The 25756-nt window shown below is 57.0% G+C and overlaps 3 protein-coding genes across 6 annotated transcripts in view; 2 read left to right on the top strand and 1 right to left on the bottom strand.

The window, feature by feature from the left end:
* Positions 1 to 14477, top strand: part of ACSF2 (acyl-CoA synthetase family member 2) — a 34079-nt gene extending 19602 nt beyond the window's left edge. The window contains exons 2-16 of one of the 3 annotated variants that reach the window (XM_021704531.1): positions 1054 to 1249; positions 1619 to 1732; positions 2020 to 2049; positions 2358 to 2476; positions 2592 to 2757; positions 3306 to 3401; positions 3543 to 3700; positions 3993 to 4084; positions 4357 to 4433; positions 10903 to 11010; positions 12258 to 12409; positions 13209 to 13350; positions 13438 to 13548; positions 13715 to 13783; positions 14055 to 14477. In XM_021704531.1, coding sequence (XP_021560206.1) covers positions 1054 to 1249; positions 1619 to 1732; positions 2020 to 2049; positions 2358 to 2476; positions 2592 to 2757; positions 3306 to 3401; positions 3543 to 3700; positions 3993 to 4084; positions 4357 to 4433; positions 10903 to 11010; positions 12258 to 12409; positions 13209 to 13350; positions 13438 to 13548; positions 13715 to 13783; positions 14055 to 14105 — 1681 coding nt within the window. In that variant the 3' untranslated portion in view covers positions 14106 to 14477. Of the gene's footprint in view, positions 1 to 1053; positions 1250 to 1618; positions 1748 to 1995; positions 2050 to 2357; positions 2477 to 2591; positions 2758 to 3305; positions 3402 to 3542; positions 3701 to 3992; positions 4085 to 4356; positions 4434 to 10902; positions 11011 to 12257; positions 12410 to 13208; positions 13351 to 13437; positions 13549 to 13714; positions 13784 to 14054 lie in introns of all 3 variants that reach the window. The other 2 variants (XM_021704530.1, XM_021704532.1) reach the window with 2 other exon arrangements.
* Positions 4862 to 8799, bottom strand: CHAD (chondroadherin). Of its 2 annotated transcripts, none has more exons than XM_021704533.1 (4): positions 7982 to 8799; positions 6013 to 6176; positions 5607 to 5752; positions 4862 to 5284 (listed from the first exon to the last, which is right to left on the bottom strand). In XM_021704533.1, the coding sequence occupies exons 1-3, from the start codon at positions 8753 to 8755 to the stop codon at positions 5611 to 5613; spliced, it is 1080 nt and encodes a 359-aa protein (XP_021560208.1). In that variant the 5' UTR covers positions 8756 to 8799; the 3' UTR covers positions 4862 to 5284; positions 5607 to 5610. The 2 variants fall into 2 exon arrangements, with proteins under 2 accessions (XP_021560208.1, XP_021560209.1); XM_021704534.1 differs by lacking the exon at positions 4862 to 5284 and adding an exon at positions 5349 to 5377.
* A 1639-nt stretch (positions 14478 to 16116) lies between the features above and the next one.
* Positions 16117 to 25756, top strand: RSAD1 (radical S-adenosyl methionine domain containing 1). The gene is made up of 10 exons (XM_021704344.1): positions 16117 to 16251; positions 16635 to 16768; positions 16886 to 17090; positions 19633 to 19998; positions 20187 to 20250; positions 20684 to 20831; positions 21003 to 21057; positions 21433 to 21536; positions 21725 to 21874; positions 25329 to 25756. The coding sequence occupies exons 1-9, from the start codon at positions 16117 to 16119 to the stop codon at positions 21840 to 21842; spliced, it is 1329 nt and encodes a 442-aa protein (XP_021560019.1). The 3' UTR covers positions 21843 to 21874; positions 25329 to 25756.

The raw sequence follows: 25756 nt of genomic DNA, 5'->3' as shown, positions 1-25756 counted from the left end.
GGAGCAAGAGACCGGAAGAGAAGCTAGCACAGAGTGTTGTCGAGGTCACAGCCAAGGCAGCAAGGGCTTGACCCACCAGGACCTCTGAGAAGGGACAAACGCCTCCCAGATCTGTCCAGCTGCAGAAGGGGAGAATTGAAGCCCCCCGCAGCAGACAGAATCCCAAGGAGAAACCAGAGATGCTCCATGGGGGTGACATGGGACACCAAAGGTGTCTGTGGCAGTTGCCCACCCAGCCAGCAGCAACCCGGGATGAGAGCTCAGACACCCCCGCCAACCCCCCCCCCCCCATCCCCGATGCCAGCCTGGTGCTCACCCACTCCCCACAGAGCTGCAGCAGGTGTCCCCACTGTGGGACTCATCCTCGGCTCCCTGGTCCAAAGCAGCCAGGTTGAGCAGCCTCCCCGTCAGCCTGCCTCGTGACCCACCTCCTGCAAGATGGCAGCAGGCTCCTCTCCCGTTGGTGGGGAAACCCCGTTTTGCTCTCCTCCGCCCTGCATACCTTGTTCTTCCCAGAAATTCTCCCCAAGACCCAAGCAGTCAATCAACAGAAGAGACACATGGTCTTTCTAGCCTGGCAGCTGCAGCGCCGCATGGTCAGCATTGGTCCTCAGGCCCCACACCACGCCCTCTCTGATGGGAACAGGGTCTGAGACCTGTTGCACCCCTCCCCATGAGACCTCAGCGGGAGCACGGCCCCTGTCCCCCAGAGGGACCAGCAAACACACGCAGGCCTAAGCCGACCGTGTGATACTTTTAGTTCTGGGGGCCTTTTCTGTTTTTGCTTTTAAAATGATAGGTTTTTTGTTTTGTTTTGGGTTTTTGTTTTGTTTGTTTTGTTTTGTTTTGAGTACAGTTTGAGAGTTATAGAATGACTGAGCCTTTCTACTGGGTCCTGGTTCCTGGGGATGGGGACAGGGATGGGGCAGGGTCGGGCTGTTTCTAAAGCAGCCCCTGCCACGTTGTAAGCAACCTCCCTCCCAGCCCTGGGTACCAGAGAGGCCCGGCCTGGCACGATGGAGTCCAGCTCCACACAACCCTGTCTCCCCACAGTTCCAGAGCGGCGGATAACACCATCCCCCTGCCCATTGGAGGCCTCAGCTACGTCCAGGGCCTCACAAAACGTGGTCTTATCCATGAGACTGTGGGGCAGTGCCTGGAAGCCACAGCAAAGAGGGTCCCTGACAGAGAGGCCTTGGTCGTCCCCCAGGAAAGCATCAGGTTGACCTTTGCCCAGCTCAAGGAGGAGGTGGGTCCCTGTCTTGAACCCCGGAAGTAGGCAGGTGCTAGCCCCCAGGCTGCGCTGGCTGGGTAGAGCTGCAGGGGCCGCAGCTGGCTGTGGGGCAGGGGGCTGGGGCAGCCTGAGGACCCCAGGGGATGGCAGGGACAGGGCTGAGGCAGAAGGGGCCACCTGCACCTGATGTCACCTGCACCGCTCCCTCCTGGGATGCTTGTTAGCTATGCATAGCCCCAGGCCCACTGCGGCCTGGGAATCTGCCTGTCCCTCGTTTCCAGCAGGTTCTGATGGGAACCCCTGGGCCACGGGCTGCGGTGGGAGTCATGGGCCTCTTCCTGCTTGCCCGCATCTCACCCCTCGTGCCCTGTCTGTTTACACCAGGTGGACAAAGCTGCTTCTGGGCTCCTGAGTATCGGCCTCTGCAAGGGCGACCGGCTGGGCATGTGGGGACCCAACTCCTATGCATGGGTGCTCATGCAGCTGGCCACCGCTCAGGCGGGCATCATTCTGGTGAGCAGGGGCTTGCCCGGCACAGCTGAGTGTGTAGGGAGTGCATATTTCAGGGGGACTCCCCAGCTCCTCGGCCCCAAACCACCAGAGGGTAGCGCTTTCTTCTGAAGCCCCCCAAGGAGGCCTGGAAGTGTAGGGCACTGCCTCCGACCACATGGTGTTTCTGTGCCTCCTAAGAACGGAGGGGCAGCGAGAGGGACAGGATTGAGCCAAGACACTGACTGACATCCCCTTGCTGTCTCCACCAGGTTTCTGTGAACCCAGCCTATCAGGCTATGGAGCTGGAGTATGCCCTCAAGAAGGTAGGACCCGCTCCTAGGGGAGGGGTCTGGCCAGCACGGCCAGAGGGTTGATGGGGGGTCGGGGAGGGCATGCACAGGTGGGGGACACCCAGAGTCTGTCCTTGCTTGGGTCTGAGAGGGTGGTTGGTCAGACGCAAGGCTGGTGCGTGTGTTGAGGGGGCACGTGTGTGTGTGTGTGTCAGGGCGGAAGTGCCTGGGTGAGGTGGTGTGCGTGTGTGTGAGCGAGCGTAACTGTTAGAACTACCCCAGAGCCCCGGCCTGGAGCCCCCAGCTGACCGTGCTGGGGGGGCGGGGCTCCACCTCCACAGGTAGGCTGCAAAGCCCTCGCTTTCCCCAAGCAATTCAAGACCCAACAATACTATCACATCTTGAAGCAGATCTGTCCAGAGTTGGAGAGGGCCCAGCCAGGAGACTTGAAGAGTCAGAGGTGAGGGTGTCCCCCCTTGGGAAGGGTGCATGGTGTGGCCCCCTGGCCCCCGCACCCTCAGGGATGAGGCTCATGTCTCCTAGGCTCTGACTCTCGCTACCCTCCCAACCGCCAGGCTCCCAGACCTGACCACGGTCATCTCGGTGGACGACCCTCTGCCGGGGACCTTGCTCCTGGATGAGGTGGTGGCCTCTGGAGGCAAAGAGCAGCATCTGGCCCAGCTCCGGTACAACCAGCAGTTCCTGTCCTGCCATGACCCCATCAACATCCAGTTCACCTCGGTAGGGCAGAGGTCTCCAGGCTGGCATGCCACCCCCTGCCCACCCCTGTGACCCTTGCCCAAGACCAAGGAGGTCCGGAGTGCAGACACCCTCCTCCTGGGGCTGGCCCTAGCTGTCCTCTGTGCTCTGGAACACATCAGCCACTGGTGTCCTTGTCACATGCCCCCCTCCCCTCGCCTTCTCATCCTCAGCCCAGGGCCGGATGCATTGGCACCACAGGCCAGAGCTGATAGATCTGCCTCCTCATTTAGCAGATGAGGACACTGAGGCCCAGAGTGGGAATCTGCTGGTGGGCCACAGAGTCCTCTGAGCAACCTTATGAGTGGCATAAGGACAGAGACCTTACCTTCCACACCTCTGGATCCTAACACCCGGCACCGTGCAGGCGCATGCTAAACCTTTGCGAACACGTGTTCAGTGAATGAATGGATCTGGGGCAGTAGTCCCCGTCTCCTGACGCCCTGTTCCAGGGCTCTCCCACACAAGGGCCCAGAGCAGGGAAGGAGATGGGGAGCAGGAGGCCAAGCATCACCTGCTTGTCTTATCAGGGGACGACAGGCAGACCCAAGGGGGCCACCCTCTCCCACTACAACATTGTCAACAACTCCAACCTGATAGGGGAAAGGCTGAGGATGCACCTGAAGGTGAGGGGCCTAGCCCAGGCCCTGCAGGGGGCGGGGTGGGGGGGGGGGAGGGTCTTGTTGGGCTCCCCCTGCTGGCTAGACGAACTGGCCCCTGGGGCTTTGGGCTCCAGGATAGAACCGGCTTCCCACCTCCAACCCCAGACGCCGGAGGAATCACGGATGGTTGTGCCCAGCCCCTTGTACCACTGCCTGGGTTCTGTGGGGGGCACAATGGTGAGCATGATGTATGGCGCCACCCTCATCCTATCCTCTCCGACCTTTGATGGCAAGAAGGCGCTGGAGGCCATCAGCAAAGAGAGGTGGGCATCAGTGGGCAGCCCCCCCCAGGGGCTGATGAGACCCTCCTATTCCTCACTCCTGGGCCCTGATCCCTTTTGGAGATGTCTCCTCCCTTCAGCCCAGAGAAATGGAGACCAGGGGTAGTGGGAGACTCCCATGGGAGGACCAGTTCCTGCCTCCAAAGAGCTTCTCCTTGTTTCCCACATATGCAGCCTTGGCCCTTACTGCAGGTTCAGGGTGGGATGGGTGAGAAGAGGGAGTTCCCTTCCCCTTCCAAGCCTGATTTTGAGACACCCCCCCCACCTTACACAGAGGCTCCTTACTGTATGGCACCCCCACAATGTTTGTGGACATTCTGAACCAGCCAGACTTCTCCAGTTATGACATCTCGGCCATGCGTGGAGGTAGGATAGGGCCAAGGGTGGCCAGGCCAGGATTGCTGAGCTAGATATGTGCCCAGTCCTTTATTTAGGGGGCAAAAAGCTCACTGTAGAAAAGTGGGTGGGAGGGAGGCAAATCCTCAGTGTCCCTGGACACCAGCCTAAGGCCAGTTGCCAGGTGTAGGAATAAGTCCAGGGTTAGAGGGGAATGTTCTTCTCTAGAAGGAGCTGCAGGTGAAGGGGGTCCACTGGGCCTGGAGAAGTGGGGAGCTGCGTCAGTCCTCTCTCTGATTCAGGTGTGATTGCTGGGTCCCCTGCACCCCCAGAGCTGATCCGAGCCATCATTGACAAGCTGAACATGAAGGAGCTGGTGGTGAGTGGACGGAGGCTGGGCTGGGGCTGTGGGCAGGGGGCAGGCCGCGCTGGGGTGCGAACTGGTGGGTGTGGGGAGGAGCTCAGACCAGATCTCCAAGGAAGACCCTCTCAGCTGGCCCTCATTCCAGAAAGCAGATGTCAGAAAGTCTGACCTCATTGGCAGCTGGCCAATCATAGAAATAGGTGACAGGGGGCACCTGGGTGGCTCCATCAGTTAAGCATCTGCCTTGGGCTCAGATCAGGATCCCGGGGTCCCGGGATCGAGTCCCGCATCGGGCTCCCTGCTCTGCGGGGAGTCTGCTTCCCCCTCTGCCCCTCTCCCTGCTCATGCATGCTCGCTCACTCTCTCTCTTGCAAAAATAAATAAATAAAATCTTAAAAAAAAAAAAGAAATAGGTGACAGGGGAGTAAATATTACATATACATAAATTTATATTTATGAAAATCTGGGAAAGAAGTGCAGCACGGGAGTGTATGCGGCAAAGCACCAGTGTCCTGCTAGAGTGTCCTGGCAGGTGGGGGGTGGGGGGCTGGCGGAGTTGGGGTATGGGCTCAAGACTGTTTCTGGAAGCAAAGGGTGGGGCAAGGATCTGATGTTTGTTTCCAAATGGCAAGGTAAGGGGAGCAGAGGGAAAGAGGATTCTGGAAGGGTGGCCATCCTGATGGCTACCCTGTTCTGGTTCTGAAGGACTTGGGGTCTTGGCAACAGCGTCTCTGAGAGGAGCCATGGCGGTGGGGCCAGGCGTGATGGAGCTCTCACCAGGAGGTGGAGCTGGGTTTGTGCTGGAGCGCCCGAGTCCCCCTGCCAGGACGTGTCTAGATGTGGACAGCTCTGTGCGCCAGCAGAGGCTGTGGGGAGAAGGTGGGGGTCAGAGGTGGGAAGGTCAGTAGTTTCTCCAGCTGAAGGCAGAGGCCGGTCACCAGGACCGGCTGGGTCAGGACCTGTGGTGAGGCAAAGTTCGGTGTCAGGAGTCCAACAACCCAGACAAGGCTTGCCGAGAATGGTGGGAGTCCCGGGCAGTGTCATTTTCCCCTTTAGAAGGGGAGCCCCTGTCCTCCCCCTCCTCTCCCTACACAAACGGAGGGTCTGCATGCCCCTCTGTGGGGACACCCTCCTCCCTTGCTAGAAGCCCCGAGAAGGGAATGGGGGACCTGCCCACCCGTCCCCCACCTGTTTAATGGCGGCCGGCTTTCTTGGACCTCTTAGCGGGGAACTTGCAGCCGCGGAAGGCGTCCGTGTCACGGATATGCTGACCTTTGAACTTGGCGGGCGAGGCACAAGTGGCATCAGGGCGGGAAGTCTTGGCTTCCAGCCACCTAGAGAGACAGAGAGTCGCTGGGCTTGGGGGAGAGATGTGGGAGTGCCCGGGGAGGGGACAGCGAGCCAGGGGGCCAGGATGGACTCATCTCTAGGATGGCCTGGAACCGTCATCTTTGTGTGACAAAATCCTAGGCTCCCACACCTACTAGGTAGCAGATCTAGGACATATGGCCCTGATGTCTCCATGCGGGGCCAGGGCATCTCCGCTTCATCCCATGAGAGCGCATTCTGGGGGGCTACAGGGGGCTGTTCTCACCTCCGAAGACCCCGGAGCTGGCAGGTACATTTCCAGGGGTTGTTGGTGAGGGTGAGGGTCTCTAGGCTGTCAAAGGGGAAGTTGGAGGGCAGCTGGTTCAAGCGGTTGTTCTCCAGATGGACGTGTTTCAGTGTGGTCACACCCAGGAAGGCACCGTCCGAGAACTGGGGAGTGAGGCAGACAGGAGTGAGCCCCCCAGCCCCAGGGTCCAGCCTCTCCCAGCCCTATGGTCCCAGAGGGCAGTGGCTCCTTGAGGAGTTTCAGGGTGACTAGGTTGTCTCAGATGATCTGATCATACTGAGATAAGTGCTTGTATTTCCAAAATGCAGATGGGGCGGGGGAGGGGAGGCGGGAGGGGGTTGTCAAGTCTCCTGCCCAGGGTCACACTAGCAAGTAAACAGTAGCGGCAGGACCACACCCAGCTCCTCTTCCCCTGGCACCACGCTCCCTGCACAAACACTGGGACCGGGGAGGCAGCCAGAGTTGGGCTCCAGCGGCCTGAGTTGGCACCCGGTGAAGCTGGTCAGTGTTTGGTGGGGTGGGCAATGGGCCCAGGCTCCCTGCAGCCCCAGGGTCCTGGGACTTCCCCCAGCTCTGTCCTCACTGCTTGCCAGAGGCTATTTGTGGAGCCTCCTTGGTGGAGCCTTTGGCCAGGCTGGATGGCTCCAGAGGAAACATTCTATTGGTGCCCACATCTTGGCCCCGGCATCACAGTCCTGCCTGGCCTCCCCTGCCCCAGATCAGTCCCTGCTCCCCCACTAAAAGGCCACTCTGGCACTGGTGGGCCACAGGGAACTCTGACTTTATCTCTGGAGGGGCCCGAGGCTGAAGATGGGCGGGCTCCACGCCCCCCAGACAAAGGTTGGCTGCCATCCAGGTATGGTTCTGCCCTCATCCCTGTGCCTGTGGCTCAGGGAGGGATGTGAAGTTCCCTGGAACCAGACTGTTCTGATGACGGTCTTCTACACCTTGCCCTGGTCCCCACCCAAACCTCCTGGCCGAAGCCCCTGTACACAGAGTGATTTTCCAGTCCCGAGGAGGGATTCCGCCCCAACCCCGGGCAGCCCCATCTGGGTATCACAGGGCAGAAAGGACTGAGCAAGGCTGCAGCCGGGAGATGGGTCTGGTGACCAGGGTGGGCAAAGGGCCATCAGTGGTCTGGGGGGTAGTGAGGCACAGCCAGTCTTCCCCGTGGGGAGACACCTGGAGTCTTGTGCCAAAGGCTGACAGTGCTATGTGGCTCTCGCCTTTGCCCCTTCATGGAGCCCCTGAGTGCCCTCCCTGCAACCTGGGGAAGCCCCTGGTTCCTGGGCCCCACTCAGCTGAAATGGACCTGGGAATGCAGTGCGGTGTGGATGTGTGTGAGCTGGGGAAGAGGGAGGACATTCGCCAGGGCCTCTGGGGGACATGGAGGAGGTCTTCTTCCTCGGCTGTTTGCTTTCCCCTCACCCCCCAGCCCCCCACCCCACCTCAGCACACATGGACACCCCCCCACCAAGAACAGGGTCTCTTTGTGGGCCTGATTTGCCCAGCTCCTCTGGAAAACTTCTCAATAAACAAACCTTCCTTTATGGGGTGGTAGGTTTACTGGAGACAGGAAAAATACAGCAGAGGAGGGATGGACGGCCCAACAGGAAGAGGGGGCTCCTGCCCACAGCAGGGGGTTCGGGAGCACTGGACATGCCTCCTAGGGGCCATCGCTGGGGCCAGGGCAGCCCCAGCTCCGTCTATAAGTGGGAAGCCTCGGAGAGCAGTGGCTTAGACTAGGGACAGGGACAGCAGGGCAGGCTTTAGGGTGCGGATGAGGCAAGATGAGGGACAGAGGTGGCAGAGCTCCTCACCTTGGAGCTAGCCAGAGAGACAGAAGCAATTTTAGGGGAGAAGGGATGGTGCCCAGCCGTGGCCCCGGACCCGCGGTGCCTCGAGGCAGAAGAGGAGCCAGGGCAGAGCCCTGCGGCCAGCAGCTCACCTTCTCCAGGTTGGTGTTGTCCAGCCAGAGGGTCTCCAGGTATCTGCCGAAAGACTGGAAGGCACCCTCAGGAATGCTTTTCAGGGGGTTGTGGGACAGCTTCAGCTCCTCCACCACCCGCAGCTTGCTGAGAGCCGCCGAGGGGTAGCTGGACAGCTGGTTCCTGTCCAGGTGGAACTTGGCGAGGTTCTCCACGTCGTCCAGAGCGCCGGGCTGCAGCGAACTGAGTGCATTTTCAGAGAGGTAGAGCCAGCGCAGGTCCTTGGCGCCCTGAAAGGCGCCAGCGCGCAGCTCGCGGATCTTGTTGTTGTTGAGCTGCAGGATGAAGAGGTTGACCAGCGGGGAGAGCAGCCCCCGGGGCAGCTCGGTCACCTTGTTGTGGTCCAGGTAGAGGTAGGTGAGCTCGGTCAGGTCGTCGAAGGCGCCGGCGCGCAGCACGCGGATGTCGTTGTGGGACAGGTACAGGTAGATGAGCTGCTTGAGGCCGCGGAAGGCGCCGGCCGCCACCTCGCGGGTCTGGCAGTGCTGCAGGTGCAGCGACACGAGGTTTGGCATGGCCCGAAACGAGTTGGCGGCCAGCACCGGGAAGTTGTTGCGCTGCAGGTTGAGCAGCTTGGTCTTCTCTGACACCTTGGGGATCTTCTGCAGCCCCACCTTGTCGCAGATGACGTGCTGCAGGTCGCCGTGGCAGTGGCAGTTCTGGGGGCAGGCGGCCAGTGCCGGCAGGAGGCCGGCCAGGAGGCCGAGACTGAGCAAGAGCATTGGACGGGCCATGGCTGGGACACCTGGGGCCGGGGCCTGGGGGGCAGCGGCGGCGGGGCGCGGGCAGCGGCAAGTTCTCGGCGCTCCGGGCTCCCGCCCTCTTTATACGGTGGCCCTGACCGCAGCCGGCAGCTGGAGCCAGCTCCTACGTGGAGCATCCAGGCCACCGGGCTTAACTCCCTCCCGCCCAGAGATGCGCCCCCGCCCTCGACGGGGAGGGGTGGGGCCCTGCCCCCAGCTGGGGACCGTGCGGGGGCCCCGGGGCCGTGACTCCCCGGGGCCTCGTCCCGGAGCCCCGGCCCCCTTTCTCCCTGCGCTCGGATCCTGCCTCCCTCCCGATCCCCCACCTCCTTTCCCCATCCTTTGGGGGCTGGAGGTACGGGTGCCTCCAGAGCCCCGAGTTTACACCGGAGAGGGAGGCGTTCCCGAACTTACTTGTTTGCACAAGTTCGCGCCCCCATGCCACCGCCCCCCCATCCCCCCCCCCCCGCCCCGCACACTCGGCGCGGCGCCCTGGCCCCGGGGAGGGAGGAAGCGGGGCCGGACGGCCGGACGCGAGTCTCGCCGCGGTCGGCCGGCCGGCGGCGCTTTAATGGCACCGTTGTGCGGCGCCCGCCGAGCGTGAGAGCCGCTCTGGCGGCGGGCTCCCCCTTCCGGCTGGACAGCGGGCCAACCCTAAGGAGATGGGCGCTCCTTCCCCGTCGTCGCAGGGGCTGCTCCCCCGCCCCTCTCTCCCTGCCCCAGGCTTGAGTTTCTGGCCCCGGCACTCCTGTCCCGTTTTTCCACAGTTGAAGGCTAACCAGAAATGTGGGAACAGGGGCGGGGAGTGGGGGGCGACCCGCAGAACTGACAGACACACCTGACGACCACAGGCCCCGAGTGGGACAACTGAAAGAGCACAGTCGCACCATCTCCCCCCTTCCCACCCCTCTCCCCACCCTTCATCTCCCTAAAATATCTTCATCTCCTCATCCCCCACCCCCAGTGGTCAAGACCTGCCCCTGAGGGGTCTCTCAGGGTGGCGGCCAGAGTGGCGCCAAGGTGTACTTGGCAGAGGCCACACCTGGGCAGTGGCCCCAGGACTATGGGGGGGGGGGTGTCAGGTCCTGGCTACTAGGGACCAGCCCTGGTTGGCTCTGGTCCTGTGGGCAGTCCTGCCGCGGCTGACCAGATCTCTGTGTGTCCACTTGCCAGCCACGGTGTCCGGATTCCTGTGGAAAGGGGAAGGGAGGCAGGCAGGGTCTGAGCTCTGGGTTGCCCAGCAGGGGTTGTTGTCTGTGTTTGAGAGGGGGAGGGGCGGGGCTAGCCCCCAGCAGTGTGCCAGCTAACACAGAGGAAACTGGGGGTGGGGTGGAGGATGGACAAAGGTCTGTTGTCTTTGCTGATCAGGAGCTAGTCCCTCTCCAAGCTCCTTTCACCCATTGCCTCTAGAGGGGGGTCATAGTTGGCTCAGAACATTCCCTGGTGGTATTTAAGGTTCCTCCATGGCTGGCTTCTGGTTTTCTGTTGCTCAGGATGTTCCAACCACTAGGAGTGTTAGGTGGTGAGGGTGCCACTGGCTTTTAAACCCTTGCTTTGTCTACATTTTGCATTTTGATGGAGGTAAATTTACAGGAAACTCTCCAAAGCTTGGGGATCACCCACCCCAAGGCCAGGCATTGATCCCAGGTTTCGGGTGGGTGGGTGGGTTGTATCTGTACATTTCCCAGCTGGGCCCAGGTGGGCTGGCTTTCTCATCAAGTTTATGAGACCTTTAGTTTGGAAGGGAGGGGCAGGGGATGTTGTGGTCTGAGATCAGGAAGAGGGTGCTAAGACCGCCTGGGGCTGAGGGAGTGAAGGCCGGGGCATCGGTAACACAGGGAACCACAGGCTCGGGCATGTGGCTGGTCCAGGAAGCAGGGAAACGGCGCTGGCTGGAAAAGAATGGCTTCCCTGCTCTCAATTTTAATTCAGACCTGGGGACCCTGCTAGTTGAGCTAGTCAGCTCAGCACACCAGTGCCTCTGCCTCCGGACCCCTGCCCTCTGCCCAAATGCCTCAGTTCCCACCACTCAGCTGCCTTCCACTTTCTCCTGGGTCCCTTCCCATTCCCCCAGGGTAGCTCGCCCTCCCCTCTGCAGCCCCGGGGCTCCCCCCAAACACCCTCCCCCAATCCTCTAGGTGGCTTACGGAACCACTGAGAACAGTCCTGTGACCTTCATGAACTTCACCGAGGACACTGTGGAGCGGAAGGCAGAAAGTGTGGGCAGAATTATGCCTCACACAGAGGTGAGCCCCAGCCCCAGCCCTTCAGACCCCACCTCCTATCACTCAACTTGGGTGCATTCCCTGGGGACGTTTATTGCCTTCAATTAGAGAGCCGTACACTCCCTCGAGGTGCTGAGAGGCCCCCAGCAGCCCAGCAGCGGGGTCCTCCTTGGGCCTGGCCTGGGGCTTTTTCTGTGGGCTGAGGCCTGAGAGGGAAGAGCTGGGGCACTGGCCGTGAGCAGCCGCCGGCTGAACCCTGCAGCCTCCCTTCCTGTCTGAGGTGTGTTTTTGCCAAGCCCCACTGTCTGTCTCAGGGCAGCCAGGACAGCCTCAAAGAGGAGCCAGAGCAGAGATTTTTCCTACATAGCTCTTTCTCTCCCATAGCCTCCCCCCTGCTCCGCCCCACCTTCCGCAGAGCTCCTCTGTTTGCTTGGCATAAACACTCCATTTCCCAAGCAGCCCGTCCCTCGGAGGGCCCCTTGCACCTTGAACGCTGACCCAGAGCATCTCTCCCTCTGAAATTCCCAGCCGTGGCTGCTTGCCTACCCCAACACAGGTGCTTGATTCCAGCCTGCACCTGGTTTCCCCTGCCTCCTCGTGCCCTGGCCCTTCTGGGGTCACTGCCCACGCAGCCCTTCCCCGGAGGCTCGCCACCATCCTGGGGCGGACGGCTCCTGCCCCGCTCCATGGGGTGAGGGTGCAGTGGCATTAGCCCTTTCCCAGGTGTCTGACAGTCTCACTGCCACTCAACGGGGTGCCCACCTGAGAGGTAGACAGGGGCAAGCGGAGTTCGCCCCATTTCCCAGATGCAGCCCCCGAGGCAAACAGACCGGGCTTTCCTTGCACGTTGGCTGTGGCTCCTTTCTGTGCTAGGGCTCTCCGACTCTGCCTCTCTGCCTTCTCCTGTCCCCATGGCCCTGCCACACCAGCTTCCTGGCCTCCTTAGTCACTGCTTGATGGGAAATAAGAGGAGACTCCCTTCTCTTCTGCAGAGTTTGTAATTCTTCAGCTGGCCTGGCCCTCCACAGGCCTCGTCCTCTGCACCAGCGGCCGCCCCCTCCTCCCCTCCCCACCTCCTTGCCTGCACCCTTCTTCCAGCCCAGCTCACCTGTCTGGCTGCTGCAGGATCCGCCCCCTTCCCTGGATCGGGATGGGCAGAGCCAGGGGATGGAAAAGCAAAGCTCCCGCCCCCGCCCCCATCCCCGAGGGCCCCCCCTCCCTCCTGAGGTGAGGCAGGAGGCCCCAGCCTGAGGCTGCTCTCGTCCCAGGCCCAGATTGTGAACATGAAGACGGGGACGCTGGTGGAGCTGAACACGCCCGGAGAGCTGTGCATCCGAGGGTACTGCGTCATGCTGGGCTACTGGGGCGAGCCCCAGAAGACCGAGGAGACGATTGGACAGGACAAGTGGTATCGGACAGGGTGAGGAGGCAGCCTCGGAGAGGGTGGGGCCGGCGGGGGTGGGCTGGGGCCGGGTGGCCTGAAGCTGAGCTGGAAACATTAAACTACAACAGGGAGAACGGTGTCTGCAAAATCTGAGCCAAGGGGCGCCTGGGTGGCTCAGTCGTTAAGCGTCTGCCTTCGGCTCAGGTCATGATCTCAGGGTCCTGGGATCGAGCCCCGCATTGGGCTCCCTGCTCCGCGGGAAGCCTGTTTCTCCCTCTCCCTCTCCCCCTACTTGTGATCCTGCTCTCACTGTGTCTCTCTCTGTCAAATAAATAAATAAAATCTTTAAAAAAAAAAAAAAATCTGAGCCAAGACTCACTCATCTGTCCCCTGAACATGTTCTCATCATGCGCCTCCCAGGGCCAGCGCTAGTTCTGGACACTGGCGGTCCGAGGGGAGGCAAGAGGAGGAGAGTCCTGCTCTTACTCTCCACCTGTCTAAACACCATGAAGACAGTCAAATAGGGTCAGAGAAAAGAAAGTGGCAGTGGTGGAGAGGGGCACTTCTCTTAGACTGGGGGGTGATCAGAGAAAGCCTCTGTAAGGTGGACATGTTTGAACTGAGACCCGATTGATTAAAAAAAAAAAAGAAAAAAGAAAAAAAAGAAACCCTCCATGAAAAGCATATCTACAGAATGTCTTGTTCGTGCCATATCCCCCAGACTCTAGAGCAGTGCGAGACACACAGTAGGTGCTCAATAAATGTTTGACGAATAAGGGAGCGAGCCAGTCAGAGGAAGCAGAGGTGAGAGGCCATTCCTGGGCTTTCCTCACAGAGACATAGCCGTGATGGACAAGCAGGGCTTCTGCAAGATCGTCGGCCGCTCCAAGGATATGATCATCCGGGGCGGCGAGAATATCTACCCCGCGGAGCTCGAGGACTTCTTCCACACACACCCGCAGGTGCAGGAAGTGCAGGTGAGGCACCCAGCCCAGGTGAGTCCCCAGGAACAGGAACCGGGGATGGGCGTGGCAGTATCTAATACATGTCTCTGGCTCGGGAAGGTGGTAGGAGTGAAGGATGACCGGATGGGGGAGGAAGTCTGTGCCTGCATTCGCCTGAAGAAGGGAGAAAAGACTACAGAGGAGGAGATCAAGGCTTTCTGCAAAGGGAAGGTGGGAGCCTCAACCCGCCCCAAGCTGATGTTACTTCGTTCTTCAGCCCCCTTTCCCTGCCAGCCAGCCCGCCCACGTTCCCACTGTCCCAGGTTTCACCTGCACCCCATCTCCCTAAACCTATGACCTCGCCCAGCCTCACGCTTTATCTCCCTCTGGTCTGCAGATCTCCCACTTCAAGATTCCCCGATATGTCGTGTTTGTCACAAACTACCCCCTCACCGTCTCAGGAAAGGTGTGTAAAGGGACCAGAGAGGGGCAGGGTGGCCTGGGGTCCTAGGTTCCCAGAAGGCCTAGGTGGCCCCATCTATGCCTCCCTCAGCAGTGGGCAAAAGAGTCTGTCCAGAGGCTGGCAGTAGGGTGACCAAGTAGCTCATCCCTCTTTGTCCCAAACTTTCCTGGCTTTACCCTAAAAAACTCCTCAGTCTCAGGCAAACCAAGCCAGCTGGTCACTGTTGCTGGCAGAGGCCCCGAGCCTGGCTCTCACTCTGTTCTTTTTCCTCTAGATCCAGAAATTCAAACTTCGAGAGCAGATGGAACAACATCTAAACCTGTGAATAAGGGACTGGGGGTCCTCCCAGGCCCTCTCTGCCCTTCCCCCACACTCCCGTCTGTCTTTGTGATTTGACATAAAGAGCTTCTCTGTTTTCTTTGGTTGGTCTCTTGCTGGCGTGCTCTCTTGGCAGCCGCTCTGGGATGGAGAAAGGACGAGGCACTTTCAGACCTCGCATTCCTTGTCACGATAGTGCTAAGCACTTTGGCGTGCATTATCTACTTAATTTAATCCTCATTCGATCCCTTTGAGATACCAACCCAATTCTTTTTTTAAAGGTATACTCATTGCTTTTTCACATTGTTGTCAGATTAGTCCAGCAAGAAGTATTCCTTTTAAAACAATAAAAGCTGGGGCTCTTGGGTGGCTCAGTCAGTTAAGCATCTGCCTTCAGCTCAGGTCACGATCTGGGGTCCTGGGATTCAGCCCCGCATTGGGCTCCCTGCTCAGCGGGGAGTCTGCTTCTCCCTCTCCCTCTGCCCCTCCCCCCCAACTTGTGCATGCTCTCTCTTTCACTCTTTCAAATAAATAAAATCTTTAAAACAATAAATGCTTTATTAAGATAAAATTGCACATACCATCCAATTCACCCATTAAAAGTATCCTATTTGATGGTTTTTAGTATATTCATAGATATGTGCAATCAACCCGTAAGTCAATTTTTTTCATTGAAGTATAGTTGACACACAATGTTACATTTGTTTCCCAAAGTCCATTTTAAACATCTTCATCACCTTAAAAAGAAACTCCATACCCTTTAGCTATCATCCCACATCCTGTTATTCCACTGCCCAAGCCAAAACCAACCCAATTTTTTTTTTTTAAATAGATGAACCTGGGGCTTCCTTGATGGGCTGGGCCAGATCTAGCATGCTGGAGCTTGACGCAAGAAATAAAAACAGCTGGGTTCCAAAAGGCACATCAGTTTCTAGTTCACGGAGGCCAAAACTTTCCTGCTGCTTTCCATACTTACCTCCCAGTGTGTCTGCCCCCTCCAGCAGCAGCCTCCTCTTTACTTTTCAGAAAATTCAGAAAATTTACTTTTAGGATGCTCCCAGTGCCAGAAACTATGCTAAGTGCTTTCATACGCATTTTCTCTTGAAATTTTCCCAGCAACCCTGCCAAGTAGGCACTAGCCCAATTTCACAAAGGGTGAGACCTGGAAACTCAGAGAGGTTCAGATTCTTACCCAAAGCCACACAGCTGGAATTAGAACCCAGATGTCTGGCTCCAAAGCCCACAGTCATTCCACTTTATCAAACAGTTCTTCAGGTGCCTGCTTCTCCAGCCTTTCACCTGCACCTCGTCTCTCATACATACACCATCTTTGACTCTCCCAGCAGGTGCCCAGGTTGGCCTGACCCAGGAGATAACAGCTTACTCTCCTGGCCAAACCGGCTGCCCCCTGGGAATTTCTGCACCTTCAACATCCAGCCCAAGGTGCCCTCTCCTTCCCCCACTGGCTCCACGGCCCTTGTAACAGACCAGCCACACAGCACAGAGCACACTGCCCTGGTATCCAGCAGGTGCTGAATTGATCATCTGTCGCCCGCTCTTGCTGGTTTGTCTCTCTCCTGTCTTAAGCACCTGTACTGTGACCTGGTTTTACGCACCTAGATGTCCCCAGTGCCCAGCCCTGAGCCAGGCACGTAAAATGTGAAGGAAGTGAGTGAACGGACTAAGAATTCCTGGATGGGTCCAGGAGCTCGCCCTCGGACAGGGTGAAAAAAGGACGGCGGCTCAGCCCACAACCCGGCCCCCGGCCCCCGCCCCCCGCAAGGGACCGACAGGCGGCTGCGGAGAGCGCGTCCGTGCCCAGCAGGTGGCGCCGCAGCAGCGAGGCCCCCGGGCCCAGGCGGCCCGTCCGGAGACGCTGCCGGCGGTCACGCAGCCCCTCTTCCTTCCGCCGGGGGGCGGCCCAGCTGGCCCGGCTCCGCGCACTCCCGTGCGCCCCGGGGGCGCGTGTCGGCCGGATCTCCCGGCGCACCGGGCCGCTCCCCGCCGCAGCGAGCGCCATGGCGCTCCCCGGGGCCCGAGCCCGCGGCTGGGCGGCAGCGGCCAAAATTGCCCAGAGGCGCCGCCACGCCGAGGGCGCGAGAGGATCCTCGAGTCGTGCGCCCCCGAGCTCGCGCGCGGCGCTTTACGTGCACGTGAGTGGGGCGGGGGCGGCGGAGCGGGGCCCACGTGGCGGCTGGTCGCGCGGTGAAGCCACCTCCGTCTGTCCCGGCCCGCAGACGAGGTCTGGGACGGGACGCGGTCCTCGGGCAAGGAAACGTCCCGGATCGGAGACCTGAAGTCGCTGGTGCTCACCAGTTCGGTGACCTTGACCGAGTGATTTCCTTATGAGCCTCAGTTTTCTCCTAATGAAGTGGGCATAATATTCCCTGTCTCACCTGCCCTGGGGGGTTGTGTGGCTTAGATGGTGTAGCTGTTGTTGAGGACTTTGGGATGGGGATGTGTGAGACGGAACCCTGCAAACGGCGAGGGCCGCTGGGGTCACCCCGCGCCCCGCTCATCCACCCCTGCCCCCCAGTGGCCGTACTGTGAGAAGCGCTGCAGTTACTGCAATTTCAACAAATACATCCCCCGCGGCGTGGAGGAGGCAGCCATGCGGAGCTGTCTGGTGACCGAGGCTCAGACGCTGCTGCGACTCAGCGGGGTGCGGAGGTCGGTGCTGGGGCTGTAGGCGGGGTCTTAGAAGTTGTTTGGAGGGAGCAGCTAGGACCGGTGCAGGCGTCCCGGAGGGCTCCCCCAGGTCTCATCTTCTCCACCCTCTTTCCCCAGGGTGGAATCTGTGTTCTTTGGAGGGGGCACCCCTAGTCTGGCCAGTCCCAGCACTGTGGCTGCTGTCCTGGAGGCGGTGGACCAGGCAGCTCACCTGCCTGCAGACTCCGAAGTCACATTGGAGGCCAACCCCACTTCGGCCCCCAGAGCCAGGCTGGCAGCTTTTGGGGCTGCAGGGGTCAACAGGTTGTCCATCGGCCTCCAGGTAGCCCATCTCACCCACCGCATCCCAGGGCACCCAGACCGTCAGTGCTGTCTCTCCTCTGGTCACATTCATTAATTGGGCAAACATTTATTGAACTCCTCTGGGTGCCAGGGCCCAGTAGGCACTGGAAAGTGTATGGTGACACTTGTGCTTAATTGCTGCTGTGCTAGCCCCCAGGCTCCATGAGGCGGGGATCATGCATAGCTTTTTTTTTTTAATCGCAGTATTCCAAGTACCCACCATAGTGCATGGCACAGAGTAGACAGTCAAAAATTTTTGTTACATGATTGGAGACACAGGAGGAGGCAGACAGGTCATTAGATCGTTGCAGCATGGTGAGGGCTGCCAATAAAGGGGTCTCAACAAAAGGCTTTCAGAGTACAGCCTGAAGGGCATCTCAGGCTGATGAAATCCTGGACACCTTCCTGGAGGAGGTGATCTTTGATGAGGAGGAGGACTTCCACAGGTGAGAGGGTGTGGGAGGAAAAGACACAGGATATGGAAGAGTCTTGCACGTTCTGGGGAGCTATGAGTCATTCTGGCACTGGAGAGGCGGGAGGCAAGGCTGCAATGTAGGGCCCAAAAGCCTTGAGCATCATACTGGGGAGTTTGGTTTTTTTGCCTCATGGTGATAAGGGACTTGTTGAAGGTTTTTTTTTTTTAAGATTTTATTTATTTATTTGAGAGAGAGAATGAGATAGAGAGAGCATGAGAGTGGGGAGGGTCAGAGGGAGAAACAGACTCCCTGCTGAGCAGGGAGCCCGATGCGGGACTCGATCCTGGGACTCCAGGATCATGACCTGAGCCGAAGGCAGTCACTTAATCAACTGAGCCACCCAGCCGCCCCTTGTTGAAGGTTTTTAAGTAGGGGAGAAACATACTCTTTTCAGGTTGACTCCTGGTATATCCATATCCAGTATTGTCTACCCTTCTAATACATCTACCACTTACAATAGAGTTTGGGGTCAGGGCTTTGTTCTGATGGGATACACTGAAAAGAACACATCATTTCTGAGATATTCTGGCCCCAAATGCATATCCTAAATCTAATTGTGAGGAACCATCAGGAAAATCTAAATAAGACTTTTTTGGGGGCACCTGGCTGGCTCAGTCAGTGGAGTGTGTGACTCTTGGTCTCAGGGTCGTGAGTTTGGGCCCCACAGTAGAGATTACTTAAATAAAAAAATAAATAAATAAGCTTTAAAAAAAAAAAAAAAGACTTTTTTTGTGGTAAGAACAGATAACCTGAGATCAGTGTACCCTCTTAACAAATTTTTTTAGTGTACGGTATGGTATTAATAACTATAAGCACAGTGTTGTACAGTAAGTCTCTAGAACTTATTAAGAGATGTTTTAAAAACTGGCCTGTATTCTTCAAAAATGTCATGTCATGAAAGACAAAGGCTGAGTATCTAGACTCAAAGAGAGGAAAGGAACAATGAGAGCTGACTGCAATGTGTGACCCAGTTGGATCCTGGATTCAGGTGGCAAGGGGAAGTTACTACAGTGAACATTATTGGGACAACTTTTGAATATGACTCTGTATTAGATAATGGTGTGTCAGTGTTACATTTCCTGAACTCTATAATTGGATTGTGGTTATGTAAGAGATTGTCCTTATTCTTAGGAAATGTGCACTTTAGTATTTAGGGGTACAGGGGTATGGTGTTTAAGTTAATTACATTAAAGCAACCACATTGCAAGTGCTCACTAGCGTCTGGTCAGTGGCTAGCATATTCTACTAAAATGTTCTATATCTGCAGTGACCAGTACAGTAGCTATTGACCACATGTCAGTAAACGCTTGGAATATGATTACTGAAATTTAACTAACTTAAAATTAAATAGCTGCATGTGGTTAGTGTCTACTGTATTGGAGAGTGCACATAGAGGACATCTCTGTCATCCCAGAAAATTCTTTTGGTCAGTGCTGGCCTATAACTTCCTGCCACATGATTCAACATTGTAATCACGTACGTGTATATTTAGAGACAAAGCAAATGTGGCAAAATGTTATTCGGTGAATCTAAATGAAGGTCTTTATTGTACTCTTCTTTCAATTTTTGTAGAGGTTTAAAGTATTTTTCAAAAAGGAAAACTTAAAAACACTCTCGGCTTTGGAGTCAGACAGTCCTAAATTCCAGGTCTGACTTTGTATGACCTTGGGCAAGTTACTTGGCATTTCTTTTCTTTTTTTTTTTTTTTTAAGACTTTATTCATTTGAGAGAGAGCGCAAGCAAGAGAGCATGAGCGGAGGGGGAGAGGGGGTGGATCCCAGGACCCTGGGATCGAGTCCCGCATCGGGCTCTCTGCTCCTTGGGAGCCTGCTTCTCCCTCTGCCTCTCTCTCTCTGTCTCTCATGAATAAATAAATAAAATCTTTAAAAAAAATAATGCTTTGCGCACAGTGAGCCTTAACCCTTGGTCGTGGCTTGTTCCGGCTCCCTGCCCTGTCCTGTGTACCTGTCCTCAGTAAGGTCGGTCACATGTGCCTCTCTGCCTCTGAGCTGGCCTCCGTGCTTACACCTGACCCTCTCTCCTCAGTCCCTGGATGACACCGAGCTCCAGCTGCTGGGGCGGACACACTCGGCCAGAGATGCTCTCCAGACACTGGCAGAGGCCCGGCGCCTCTTCCCCGGCCGCGTGTCTGTGGACCTGATGCTGGGGCTGCCGGCCCAGCAGGTGGGGCCGTGGCTCGGGCAGCTGCGGACGCTGCTGGGCTGCTGTGACGACCACCTCTCCCTCTACCAGCTGACCCTGGAGCGGGGCACCGCACTCTTCACCCAGGTGCAGTGGGGCACCCTTCCTGCCCCTGACCCCGAGCTCGCTGCTGAGATGTACCAGGAGGGACGGGCCATGCTCCGGGAGGCCGGCTTCCGCCAGTATGAGGTCTCCAACTTCGCCCGGAATGTAAGTCCTGGGGCCGACAGCTGAAGTTGGGGAACAGGCAGGCTAAGCTGGGACTGGAGAATTGTGGCCCTCTGGGGAAGGGGGTTTCTGCTGGCTGCTCCTGAGGCCTGAGCTAGGACCTTCTAACCAGGTGCAGAAACGGGCCCACCTTCTTCACTCTGAACGGCCTATTCCCTCCCTCCCCGCAGGGGGCGCTCAGTACCCACAATTGGACTTACTGGCAGTGCGGTCAGTACCTTGGCATTGGGCCGGGTGAGTCCCCTGTGAACCGAAGAAGGGATGACTCAGGAGCAGAATGTCACGGCTGTGTGATCTTGAGCCACTTATTAACCTTTCCAAGCCTCTGCTTCCTTCTGCATAAAGTGCAGCAACAAATAATACCTACTTTGTAGAGCTGTTCAATATATATTTTGAGATGCTGGGTATGGCGCCTGGCACCGTGGTTCTCAATTGTTAGCGCGTACCAGAATTACCTGGAGGGCTTGTTAAAATGCAGATCGCTGGGCCCCGCGTCCAGAATTTCTGACTGGGCGGGCTTGGTTGGAGTAGGGCCCAAGGATTTACCTTTCTAGCATATTAGATGCTATTTGTCCAGGGACCACGTTTTGAGAACCACTGATTCAACATCTGGCGAGCACCCAGCATTGGCTGCTACTAAAGTGGGGGTGGTGCTTGATGTTGCCAGGGGCCCACGGGCGATTTGTGCCCCAGGGGGCTGGGGGCCACACCCGGGAGGCTCGGATCCAGACCCTGGAGCCGGACAACTGGATGAAAGAGGTGATGCTGTTTGGGCACGGCACCCGGAGGCGCATCCCCCTGGGCCAGCTGGAGCTGTGAGCATCTGAGGGGGGCCTGCACCCCCAGAGCCCTCCCCACTTGCACACCTTTGCTTCCTGCCTTGCCCTGCCCCCTCCCTCCCCATCCTGCATGTCCTTGTATGTGTGTTAAGAACGGGGGGAGGCCCAGGTCTCCTCTCCAGGACACCCTGATGGTTGTTCTCTCAGGCTAGAGGAAGTTTTGGCCATGGGGCTACGTACAGATGTGGGGATCACTCACCAGGTAAGGGGGGATGGGGGGCTGTGGCACACCACTTCTCCTCCTAAGTCCTGCAGAATCACTCTCCCTTCTGTGCATGCACACGGGCACAGACACACACCTGGTTCTCTGGGGCGGGTAACTGGAAATTGGCCTTGGCCCAGCCAAGGCCTGATGGGCAGAAACAGTGGGCAGGGTCGGGCTGTGGTGAGGACCCTGGACTGGGGCCACACTAGAGCCCGCCCGTCCCCGGGCTCTAGATGTGCATGAGTCATTGCAGAGATCCCTGTGCAGATCGGACCCTCCCTTAGCCTTACCACACCCCCAGACATGGGACCAGAGTAGCCTGGCCAGCTACCTGCCGTGGTCTCTGCACCCCTCACCCTTCTGGTTTCCCAGCACTGGCAGCAGTTTGAGCCCCAGCTGAGCCTCTGGGACGTGTTTAGATCAAGCCGGGAGGTGAAGGCACAGCTGGCTCAGGGCCTGTTGCTGCTGGATCACAGGTGTGTTGTGGGGGGCGGGGGCCTAGTGCCAGGAGGCCCAGGGAGCCCTGACTACAGATCCACAGGCCCAGGAGGGGAAAGGACCGACGAGGAGGGGCCGGTGGGTGCTGGGTGCTTCGTACCGCTGGACAGCGAGGATTGAAATTGGTAAGACGAGGCGGTCACGCCCAGGCCTCTTGGTTTTTCAGGGGTCTTCGGTGTTCCTGGGAGGGTCTGGCTGTGCTGGACTCTCTGTTGCTGACCCTCCTGCCTCGACTCCAAGAGGCCTGGCAGCAGAGAACCCCCTCCCCTGTGCAAGGAGGATGACCCGACGCTCCTGTGTCCCAGGACCATGCCAGGTGGGCTTCGGGGGCGGGACTGACGCTCTCCACTGGCAGGTGCCGTCTCAGCACCAGTCATTGCCTGGCCTTGGCATCCCCAGGGGCATGGCTACAGCAAGGTGCATGCGAGGACATTTCTGGTTTGGGAACTGGCATCAGGGCCACCCACCACCGCCAGAGAAGGAGTAATGGCTTCTGCAAGTGCCTCTCGTTAGTGGGCTCTAAAGCAAATCCTGGCTGGCAAGAGATTCTGAGAACTCTAGCTCTCAGGCTTCTAGCCCCTACGACATAGGGCAGGGACAGAGAGAGCCTGACGTGTGCTGGTGGGCCCGTGCATCCATCCAGTGCAGCGGCCTGGAGGACTCTGAGGACCGTGGGAAGGATCAGAGCCGGCCTCACTCTTTCTCTTTGGGCAACCACGTTATGTCGGGTGCCAGAGCCCCACAGACCCTCCTGCGTCCCCCGCTCCCCTCCCCTCTACAGCCCTTTCCTCGAGAGAGAGTGAAGGTGGGGGGAGCTAAGCAGAGAAAAAGGGGAGGGGAGGAGAATTCAGGAAACACCCAGAGCCTGGTAATTTTCCCCTGGCCTTTTACCTACAGAAACGTTCGCCCGGTTTTATTTAAACAGCCGAACAAACCCAGTGAGCCCGCCTTGACCTTGGTCTTCTCTTTTGTCCAGCCTCCTTCCCTGGAGGGTAGAATCCTGATGTGGGGACCCGAGCCTTAGTGTAGGGCTGAGGGCTCCTTCCCCCACTGTACATTCCATTTTGAAAGATTTCAAGCCTACAGAAAAGTTAAAAGCATAGTTTGGTGTAAAGCACTAGCCTTCGCCGCGGGGTGTTTGTACAGTCTGGGAAGAGCAAGTATTTGCAATGTCACTGAGGACATCTTCAACCTGTAAAAAAAAGAAAATAGCCATGTTTCCAGACTTTGTGCTCAGCCTGTAGAGTTACTGATTGCTAAATTTTGGCCACATTTACTTTGCCTTTGAATAGCTAGCTAGCTCGCTTTCTTTCTTTTTCTTTGCTGTACCATTTGAAAGAAAGGTGTAGACATCAAACATTTTGGCTTGTATCTCCTAAGAAAAAGAACATTCTCCTTTATAGCCACGGCACTGCTGTCAACCTGAGAAAGTGTACTTTCATGCAGTAGTGTGCAGTCCTTTCTCAAATTTCCCCAAATGTCTCCAAAACACCATAAAGTTCCTTGGCTGGGGGCGGGGGAGGGGGGCAGGGACACAGGCGCCCGTGACGTTTTACGCTTTACTTTTGGCTATTACATCTGTTTGGTCTTTTTTTTTTAAAAAACCCTCCTTTCTTTTTGTTTATTTTTATGACAGTGGATTTTTCAAAGCCAAGGCCACTTGTCTTACAGAATGTCCCGTATTCTGGGTGTATCTGTTTGCTAATGATTGGGTTTAGGTAAAATATTTTTGGCAAGAGTACATATAGATATCGTGTAGCTCAAGGTACATAATGCCAGGTCAGCCCACTCTCACTTGATTAAGGGGATGGATGCCCAGTCTGCCCATCATACAAGTACATTTTTTCCTTGGAGATGAATAGATTATCAGTAGGGGTGATACCGTGAGAACAAACGAATGCCCTGTTCCCTAACAGTCATTTTGCTGCAGTGTTGTTAGCATTCACTGCTGATCCTTGCCGAAAATCAGTGACTACATTGGGAGGTGCAGAATGTTCACTCCTGCCTCTAACATCCTGTCTACGTTTGTAACTGGCGTTCATCCATAAAAAAAAGAGCTTTCCCTTTGTTTTTTAAAGGGCTGAAACTCTTAACCTAGAAATTGTATGCAGGGTGTGTGTGTATGTGAGAGAGACAGATGGGTGAGGGAGAGAGAGAGAAAAGAAGGGCATTTTCCTGTGCAGAGGTTCTGTAACTTTCTTACCTTATCGTATCAACGGGTCCTGTGATGTCAAAAGTAATTTAGTTCCGGTGCTCATCCGGGCATGCTAAGCTCAGCCTCTGGCTGGGTGACTAAGGATGGGGTTCCCTCCACCCTGCAGATGTGGGAGCACGTGCAGTCCCTGGGTGCCTAGTGGGTGTATCAGTCCTTCTTTGACCTTGTGGTAACATGGTTAGTGTTACTACCTCACCTTTATTCATGAAATATTCAACAAGCACTAATAGTGTGCTCGGCTTTGCTCAGGGCATGCAGAGATGAATGAGACCCATCCCAGCCCTCGAGGAACTCACTGCCATATTGATAGATGTGTCAAGAGATAAAGTCCCAGGTTATCGGTAAAGATGGGCGAGCAGGCTAAGGAAGCGTAAGCCGGCAGCGGCCGCGTATTTGGTTCTGAAGGGCTGGGAGCTGGCAAGGGCGTATATGGTTTTTTCCTGCCCCCTCTGGCCCTGGGGCTGCTGGAAGGGTGAGCTGTGCTACTGGGGGGGGAGCCTTTCTTCCCGAGCCTTCCCCTGATCTTGATACTCAAGAAGTGAGCACGGGGCCAGGGCAGGTGCAGCATCAGATAACCTAGGTGCGCTCGGGTTTCTGCCAGCTGCCGGGGCTCGTGCCACCCGAGATGGCTGGGCCCTCCCTGCTGGGGCATCTCCTGAGGCCAGCGCAGAGGGCCTAGACGGGAGCCAGAGCCCAGTGCAGGCAGCACGGATCACCTTCGGTGACTCAGCCTCGTCCCACCCTCAGCAGCTGAATCAGAATCTCTGGGAGGTGGAGCCCAGGCAGCTAGCTTTCAAAATGCTTCCTAAGCAGCTCTAATGAGCAGGCCAGTTTGAGAAGCCCTGACATCTGCCTTCCATCCTGAGGGGCTGAGGTCAGGAGGACCAAGGGGACAGAGCTACTTTTTGACATGACACCGTGGAGTGGGGCCCCTCCCTCTGCGTCCCGGGCCTTCCGTGGTTCATTCATCAGAGGGGTTCTTCTCACTTGTGAGGTTTTGGTTGTCATCTTTTCACCCGCCCTGCTGAAAGGACAGGAACACAAATAAAAGGGGACAAGAAGCCACTTTGGGGACAAAGTGATGAGAGGAGCTGGGGAAATGGAATATGTGAGTGTGTGGTTACAACACGAAGGACCAAGCCTTCCACGTGCAAGAACATTACGATTTTAAGCCTTAAACTGAGTCGTCCCCATCCCCCACCGGGCAGTGTGAAGTAGGCAGGACAACTATTTTATTTTATCTTATTATTACCATATTTTTTAAGTAGGCTCTACACCCAACGTGGGGCTCGACCTCAAGACCCCAACATCGAGAGCCACATGCTCTGCTGACTGAGCCAGCCACGTGCCCCTGGGGCAGCTATTTTAATTTCCATTTTACACTTGGGGACATTGAGATTCTTGACTCAAGTCCTATGAGGAGTAAGTAGCCCACCTGGTGTGATGCTTCTGGACATCCAGAACTTTCTGTTACATCGTCATTTTATAACAGGTCGGTTAACCTGTCTCTTAAATTAGGCAGATTTCTGACCGCCTTCTGGCCTCTCGCCCTCAGGCTTGAAGCTACTGTATCTGCCCAGTGCCAGGTAGCTGGACTTGGTATCTCTGTTGTCCCTCCCGAAGAGGCTCCAGCGGTGAAACCATCCACTTCCTGGGACAGGACTACATGCTGCAAAGAAAAGGACGTGAAATAATAGGATCGCTGTAGAATCAGTGTTTGTGGCCGCCGTGCCCAAGAATTCATACCTGGAAACCGAATCCTCAAGGTGATGATATTAGGAGGTGGGACCTTTGGGCGGTGACTAGGTCATGGGGGTGGAGCCTTAGTGCCTTTCTAAAAGAGGCCCCAGAGGACCCCTGGTCCCTTCCACCACATGAGGACATGGAGAGAAGATGGACGTCTGCAAACCAGGAAGTGGACCCTCAGCAGACCCCAGATCTGCCGGCACCTTGATCTTGGACTTCCCCGTCTCCAGAACTGAG

This window comes from Neomonachus schauinslandi, chromosome 15 (assembly GCF_002201575.2).
Source record: "Neomonachus schauinslandi chromosome 15, ASM220157v2, whole genome shotgun sequence".
Lineage (NCBI taxonomy): Eukaryota > Metazoa > Chordata > Mammalia > Carnivora > Phocidae > Neomonachus > Neomonachus schauinslandi.
The sequence above is the reverse complement of the archived record's forward strand: the minus strand, read 5'-3'. Positions and strand labels throughout refer to the sequence as shown.

What these genes read in the sequence shown, in the direction of transcription:
- CHAD (XM_021704533.1), bottom strand. Translation starts at nt 8,755, where the DNA reads ATGGCCCGTCCAATGCTCTTGCTCAGTCTCGGCCTCCTGGCCGGCCTC. An exon ending in ACAACACCAACCTGGAGAAG is followed by an intron (nt 6,177 to 7,981) that starts GTGAGCTGCTGG and finishes CTCACTCCCCAG; the next exon opens with TTCTCGGACGGTGCCTTCCT. An exon ending in CAGCTCCGGGGTCTTCGGAG is followed by an intron (nt 5,753 to 6,012) that starts GTGAGAACAGCC and finishes CTGTCTCTCTAG; the next exon opens with GTGGCTGGAAGCCAAGACTT.
- RSAD1 (XM_021704344.1), top strand. Translation starts at nt 16,117, where the DNA reads ATGGCGCTCCCCGGGGCCCGAGCCCGCGGCTGGGCGGCAGCGGCCAAA. An exon ending in ATGTGGGGATCACTCACCAG is followed by an intron (nt 21,058 to 21,432) that starts GTAAGGGGGGAT and finishes CTGGTTTCCCAG; the next exon opens with CACTGGCAGCAGTTTGAGCC. An exon ending in CTGTTGCTGCTGGATCACAG is followed by an intron (nt 21,537 to 21,724) that starts GTGTGTTGTGGG and finishes TTGGTTTTTCAG; the next exon opens with GGGTCTTCGGTGTTCCTGGG.